The 8,198-nt window shown below is 34.5% G+C and overlaps 1 protein-coding gene across 1 annotated transcript; it reads left to right on the forward strand.

Moving 5' to 3' along the window:
- Positions 1-543: 543 nt before the first annotated feature.
- Positions 544-3,260, forward strand: LOC130823323 (uncharacterized). The gene is made up of 5 exons (XM_057687941.1): positions 544-597; positions 1,775-1,883; positions 2,477-2,998; positions 3,050-3,180; positions 3,240-3,260. Exons 1-5 carry the CDS (start codon positions 544-546, stop codon positions 3,258-3,260), a joined length of 837 nt encoding a protein of 278 aa, XP_057543924.1.
- Positions 3,261-8,198: the final 4,938 nt, after the last annotated feature.

Here is an 8,198-nt window from a genome sequence, read left to right on the forward strand (position 1 = left end):
GCACCAATACTGCTTCAACAATCAATACGATACAAGATTCAAGCATCAATTTGGGTCAACAGCTAAAGCATCAATAATACTCAGATTTAGGAGAACGAAACGAAATCTAAAACGAAAACGAAGATACAGCAGCTGAAAAAACGAAATCTTGCAACAAAAACGAAAACGAAAACAGCAGCAGAAAAAGGATTTAGGAGAAAGAAGAAATCTAAAAAGGAAGATTCAAGCATCAATAAGCATAAAATACAGTGAGAAATCTAAAAAGGAGAAAGAAGAAAAAGGAAGACTCAACTGTTAATGGAAGACTTAGGGATTCTATTAATGGAGGAAAGAGAACGACGAGAAGAAGTAGAGCAAGTGAGAACGAAAGAACAGCAGCAGCAGCAACAGGAGGAGGAGGAAGGACGCAGCAAGGATTTTGGTGAGAAAGGAGGCGCGAGGAAGGAGAAGGTAGCAGCTGAATGGGGAAGGGAATGGAATGGGAAAGTGAAGGGGGAGGTGGGGAATGAGGATTACCTCATTTAGGTAAACCTAAACCTAAAAATGGGTAAACGGAATCATTCTAAATGCGAACCAAACAACATCAAAGGGAATGAGGTATTTCCATTCCCTTTCCCTTTCCTTAATACCCCCAACCAAACGCCCCCTTAATATAATTTAAAACATGTATTAAAGCCATCCAATGTGAAGTTCTTGGATTTTCCATATATTGGCTTAAATTTAAAATTGTATAAGAAAGATTTGTCCTTGTATTTGCTAGGAAATTAAGTTTTTCCATACTACTTCTGTAAAAGGTAGGATCTTCCAAAAGACTAAGGCAGAGAGTTCGTTGTTCATTCGTAAAGATATTGCAACCTTTTTAAATGAGTTACTCTACTTGATTTTAAATACGTTTTTGTCTATTTATGTTGAGTTAAAATCATCACTTTAAGAGTCAACTAACTTGAATCCCTAAACAGTGATGTAGTTTGGCTGGATTCTTAATAGTAAGTTTTTTATGCAACCTAAGTGTTCATAGAGGTCTTGAATTTCAATACTATCATTTCCATTCATACGGATATCATTCACATATACAACCACTATTATTCTAGTATTTTTTTTATTTATGAATAGAGAATACTCATTATATGATTGGACATATCCTAATTTTTTAAGTTCTTCGAGTATATTGGACTGTCATTGTCTTGAAGCTTGTTTAAGGATTTTTTTTTTTACCAAACAAACTTTGTAGTTAAGATTTAGTATTCCTTTAGGCTTATGCACATAAACTTCCTCATGTAAAGTTCCATGCAATGTTGTTAAAGTTAGGGGTGTTCAAAAATACTCGACCCCTTGACCCACATCTTAAATGGCGGGTCAATTTATTAAAAAAGTAATATGTTATGCGTCGAGTACCTGATTCGTCTTAACCGAGTCGGATCATGGGCCACAAAATAAAGTATATTGGGTACCCGCAGACATGCTAGATTAGAGGAAATTTTTATAAAAAATATTTTGTTCATTCTGTTGTGGCTGCCTGACTATTTTAGACCAAGTAATAAGTGATTCCTAATTACAAATAAATAATAAGAAAGAAAAAAATAGACAGTAACTCATTCCAAGGGCCACACACTTCTTTCTCCCTCATTTTTCCTGTGTTTTTCTCCCAAATTGGAAAGAAAAAAAAATAGTCAGTACCCTCCGCATATTTTTCTGGCTTTTTCTCTCAAATAGTGATGATTTTTAGGCTACCAGTCATAAATATGATTCTGAATTTCACTAATCATGTCACTAGCTCTCCTCAGATGGTCTCCTCAGATGGGTAGATGGGTCAAATGAATTTCACTTTGAAAAGGATGAATTATTAGATTTGGGGGAAAGTGAGATTGTTGATGAGGATTGTGGTATGAATATGATTACGAATGAGTTAAGAGAGTAAGAAAATGAAGAAATAATGGAACAAAAGGAATTGATCGATTAAGTAAATGAGCCAGTTAAAGATATGGGCTACCAATAATATTAGAAGAATCAAAATCACCAACAAGTGCTTAGTTTTTCCTTTTATTCCTATAAATAAAGAGTGTTAAACCGGGTACTTGGTATCCGACCCCATTTATTTGGGTACCCGATGTCCAAGTACCTGGATAAATTGGGTCAGTACAAGGACTTTAAAATTGATACATGATAGAAATAAACAGAAAATTATATTTTGATTCTATGACAGTTGACTGCATCTTGTAAATTGTTTGTTATAGCAAGATTTATTTTTAGGTCCTTTTGATATATATAGAGGTCAGCTGAAGTTATTGTATATATATTAAAACATTCATATGAGATCAGATATAAGCGTGAATAAGAAAAGCTTTTTGTTTTCTCTCTCTCGGTTTCTTCCTTCTTCTTTCACCATTTTTCTGTATTTTTCATGGTATCAGAGCCATGATTGGCTGAGAAAAGTACCTAATTCTTACAATTTCTTTTGATTTTCTTCTTTTGAAAGAAATAGATTCAGCAATTTCCCCAAATTTTGTTCCTGATTACAATCATGAATTGTTTCTAGGTCATGGTGACAATACTAACCATTCTCTTTCTACCAAACATCTGAATGGTTTGAACTTTGAGCAATGGGAACGCTTAGTCCAGATTTCTTTAGTGGCGAAGAACAAGATGGGATTTGTAGATGGTTCATGCAAAAAACCAGCAGATCCACATATGGCAAAGCAGTGGGAAAGATGCAATAAAATGGTAATTTCTTGGCTTCTACATTCTTGTGAAGAAAACATTAGTTCCAGTGTTCTTTACTATAATTCTGCTGCTGATATATGGAAAGAGTTAAAGAATAGGTTCTCTCAATCTAATGGACCTAAAATTCTGCAAATTGATAAAGAATTAAATTCTTTTGAACAAGGAAATTTGTCTATTGCTGAGTACTTTACCAAATTGAAGAGTTTATGGGACGCATATGACAGTCTTGTGAAAATTCCCAAATGTTCTTGTGGTCTTTGTACCTATGATGTTAATGGTTCAATTGTTGAGTTGATTGAGAATCAAAGACTGTACTAATTCTTAATAGGTTTGAATGGAGCATATAAAACTGTTAGAGGCAATATTCTTATGATTAAACCAGTACCAGATGTTAATACTGCTTACAGTATCTTGATTCAAGATGAGACCCAGAGAGAATTTTCTGATAATTCGGTTTCTGTGAGTGAAAATAATGCTTTTGCTGTCAATAGAAACCAGTTTAATTCCAATGGAAATAGGAATTTTTTTTCCCTACATGACTGGTCATCATTCTGGAAACTACAATAAAGGGAGATCTGGGTCTGTTTCATATCAATCTGGTTCTGGTAATGGTTCTGCATTTCACAAGAATCAAGAAAGAAGGAGCAATTATTTCTGTGAACATTGTAAAATACAAGGCCACACTATAGATAGATGCTTTAAACTTCATCCTGAATTGAGGAATAAGCCAAGAAGGGTTGCAATGTTTTCTGAAGGGCAGCATTTAACTTCAGAAATTGATGAAAATATCAGCTCAAACACCAAGTCAGACAACAATAGCACACCTGAAATATACCAACAGTTTGTCAACATGTTGGCACAACAATTTGCTCCAAATAAAGATCTTAATACCTCTTCTTCATCCAAATCAGCTCTTCTAGCAGGTAACAATCTTTGTTTTCTGTCATCTGCTAAGAATGATCATTGGACTCTTGATAGTGGTGCAACAGATCATATTAGCCCTTTTTTGGCACATTTTCTACACTATAAACCTGTTAATGAACAATGCTTCATAACTCAACCCAATGGTCAACAGGCTAAAGTCATGAACATAGGATCTGTCAAAATATCAGATGATTTGATTCTTGATAATGTGCTTCATGTTCCTAATTTTCAATTTAATCTCATTTCAATTTCTAAATTGACCACTCAGCTTCAAAACTTTGTTCTTTTTACACCCACAAATTGCTTGCTTATTTCGTTTCAATCTTTTTAACAGGATCATTTGATGAAGCATGCTCAGGTCCTTGGTAATGCTCAAAATGGTCTATATCATGTTGGCACTTCTCTTAAATCAAACCAATATCCTCCTTCAACTTCTCTTCTGTCAACAGAATGCTTGACATCTACCAGTTTGTACTCCAGACACAATCTTACTCAATTGTGGCACTGCAGACTCGGACATTTTCCTTTTCCACAAATGAGACATCTTCAAATTCAATCATGTAATTTTCCTTCAATTGATTGCATTTGTCACATATGTCCTCAAGCTAGACAACAATATAATTCTTTTCCAATTAGCAATAGCAGAGCTTGTAAACTTTTTGAATTACTTCATGTAGATTTATGGGGTCCATATGCTACTCCCACATACAATGGGTACAGATATTTTCTTACCATTGTTGATGATTTTTCAAGAGCCACTAATTGGACTTATCTTTTGAGTACCAAGTCTAATGCATTCCCTATCTTGGAAAATTTGATCAAATTGCTTCAGAAACAGTTTAATACATCAGTTAAAATTGTAAGATCTGACAATGGCATGGAATTTTGTGATGACAATGCTGTTCAATTTTATAATAATATGGGAATTGTTCATCAAACTAGCCTTGTTGGTACTCCCCAACAAAATGGCAGAGTTGAAAGGAATTATAAGCATTTATTAGAAGTAGCTAGAGCTTTATATTTTCAATCAAAAATCCCTCTCAAATATTGGGGTGAATGTTTATTACATGCTACTTTTCTTATTAACAGACTTCCTTTATCAGTTTTACATTACAAAACCCCATATGAATTGCTTCACAAAAAATTACCTGATTATGGTGCCTTGAAATGTTTTAGAAGTCTCTGTTTTGTTGCCACCTCTAAAAGGGACAAAAACAAGTTTGCTCCTAGATCTCACCCTTCTATTTTTTTGGGTCTTTATAACACTCAAAAAGGTTACAAAATTCTTGATCTACAAACCCATAAGGTTTTTGTTACTAGAAACATTCAATTTCATGAGAATGTTTTTCCTTTCCATCATATTTCTTCTCAAACCTCTCAATCCGTCCTTCCTGTTTCTATTTCTGATTTCACAAATTTCTTCTCTTACCCCTCGTCTTCTACTCAACCCTCTTCTATCTCCTCAATTTCAGAAAAAAATTCTTCTTCTTCTCATTCTCCTCCTACATATGCCACTGTTCTCCGAAGATCCATTAGACAATCTAAACCACCTAGTCATTTGCAGGATTATGTTTTCCAACCTATTCCTCAATCTCATTTATATCAACTACCTCATTTTTGCAATATTGTCACTTTTTCTTCCTTACCCATCTCTCAACAACAGACATTTGCATTACAGGCAACTTATACTGCCCCATACAACTATCATGAAGCCATTCTTGATCCTGGATGGAAAGAAGCTATGAATAAAGAAATATCAGCTCTTCATAAGAATGAAACATGGGAATATACTGATCTTCCACCAGGTAAAAAGGCAATTGGTTCCAAATGGGTCTATAAAGCAAAACTCAATAAAGATGGGTCTTTAGAACGACTTAAAGCAAGGCTTGTCATTCAAGGTAATCATCAAAAATATGGGATAGATTACTTAGAAACCTTCAGTCATGAAGTCAAGATGACTACAATAAGAACAATTATAGCTTTAGCAGCAGCAAGGAAATGGAACATTTATCAGCTTGATGTCAACAATGCTTTTTTATATGGGAATTTACAAGAGGATGTCTATATGAGAGTTCCACTGGGAATACCCAATCCTCACAATAAAGTTTGTAAACTCAAGAAATCCCTTTATGGTTCAAAACAAGCCTCTAGACAATGGTTTCAGAAACTTGCTACCTTCTTAAACCCTAGGGATTATCAACAATCCAAGAGTGATCCTTCTTTGTTTCTAAAGCAGTCTGCTTCAAATATTACAATTCTTGCTGTGTACGTTGATGATATCTTGTTAACTGGTTCCAATTCTACTGAAATAGACAGCATTAAAAGGCATCTTGATGATGAGTTTACTATTAAAGATCTTGGTATCCTTCATTACTTTCTTGGAATGGAAGTTTCTTACGTAAGTGAAGGGATTGTTCTCACACAACATAAGTTTACCAAGGAACTATTGCAGCTACAACATTTTTCTCACAGACCAGCTTCCACTCCATTACCCCTCCATTGCAAGCTCAGTAATGAAGATCATAATGATTTTTCAGATCCAACTCTGTACAGAACATTAGTAGGCAAGTTAAGTTTTTTGACTCATACAAGACCAGATTTAGCTTTTGCAACTCAGCTTCTCAGTCAGTTCATGCAAACTCCAAAACAATCTCACTTTGATGCTTTATTACATGTCCTTCAATATGTTAATTCTACTGCTGGTCAAGGTATCCTTTTGAAAGGAGAAGATACTTTAACTTTGCAGGCCTTCTCTGATTCAGATTGGGCTTCTTGCCCCTTCTCCAGAAGATCTGTGACTGGTTACTTAATTCTTCTGGGAAACTCTCTTATTAGCTGGAAAAGTAAGAAGCAATCAACCATCTCCAAATCTTCTTCTGAAGCAGAGTACAGAGCTATGCAACAAGCAACATCAGAGATCACTTGGTTAGTCAACTTGCTTGAGGAACTTAATGTGACTTCTTTAAAGCCAGTAACTTTACACTGTGACAATCAATCAACAATGCAAATAGCAAAAAATCCAGTATACCATGAGAGGACAAAACACATTGAAATTGATTGTCATTTCACTAGAGAAAAGCTAATGGAAGGGCTTATTCAGTTGACTTATTTGCCTACTCAAAATCAATTGGCCGATGTGCTCACAAAGATTCTTCCTCCAACTCACTTCAAAACTCTTCTTTTCAAGCAGGGAATGTTTCCACCCCCAGCTTGGGGGGGGGGGGGGTGATAGAAATAAACAAAAAATTATATTTTGATTCTATGACAGTTGGCTGCATCTTGTAAATCGTTTGTTATAGCTAGATTTATTTATAGGTCCTTTTGATATATATAGAGGTCAGCTGAAGTTATTGTATATATATTAAAACATTCATATGAGATCAGATATAAGCGTGAATAAGAAAAGCTTTCTGTTTTCTGTCTATCGGTTTCTTCCTTCTTCTTTCACCATTTTTCTGTATTTTTCAATACACGACTAACTGGGTATCCGGCTTTTTAGGTACCCGAAATGTTGGTAAAATCGCAATTTGAAACATAAAATCATACAATTTTATGATTCAAATACACCCCTGCAATTTAAATTGTATGCAAAACCGAAATCAGCTTGAATCGTCCTTAGAATCGTCAAAATTGGGCTGAATCATTTGAATCGTACGATTCAATGCGATTCAAACAATTCTAAAGCATAGCCCAGAAATGCAACTGTTGGTCCAATTTTCGCCTATAACATCTTAGCCCACTCAATTGTAGTCAAATCCTAAATCTTAATGAATCTTCCTTCACTCCTTAGCTGCCATTCGACACTTCCTGTTTTCTTATTCAATCAACACTTCCTTCCGCAGTTCTACCTAAAACACCTCTGTCGATTCCTTTTTTCGTCGTCCACCAGAAGTTTTGCCGCCGCCGCCTTACTCTGTCCATAATTCGTTAGATACTCAACTTCTCACTTCTCTCTTCTTTGTCGATTTAGATCTAATTTCTTGCCCTTTTGCTTTTGGTTTTTTCCCTTTTAATTGGTAATTTATATTTGTTGCTAATTGTTATAAATTGATATTTTGTTGTTCTAAAACACTTCCTAATTTGTTGTTAAATGTTAATTGTTATAATTTATAAATTGATATTTTGTATATGAGTAGTAGTTGAATAAAGTATGAACTCATGAAGGTGTTATGAATTTAATTTAATTTGTGATTGAATATTTGAAAGGTGTTAATTATGAATTTGATGATTGAGATATTGAATCATGTATTATGTATTTGAATATTTGAAAGGTGTTATTATTTATTGAATATTGATAGTAGATTAACAGTAAACGAGTTAGATTTGTGTCGACATTATGTCCATCTCTCGTAATAATAAGAGGAAAACTTAAACTGGTAGTAGGACAGACCTACGCTGCGAGCATGATACTGAAGTTGATAATAATTCGACGAAAGTGAAGTGCAAAAATTGTGGTGTTATGCATTCTAGTGGAATGTATAGGTTTAAACACCATCTAGTAATTTTGTACTAAAGTTAATGTTAAAACTTGGTTGCAAGTTCCTAATGATGTC

The sequence above is a fragment of the Amaranthus tricolor genome, chromosome 9 (genome assembly GCF_026212465.1).
Source record: "Amaranthus tricolor cultivar Red isolate AtriRed21 chromosome 9, ASM2621246v1, whole genome shotgun sequence".
NCBI classification, from domain to species: Eukaryota; Viridiplantae; Streptophyta; class Magnoliopsida; order Caryophyllales; family Amaranthaceae; genus Amaranthus; species Amaranthus tricolor.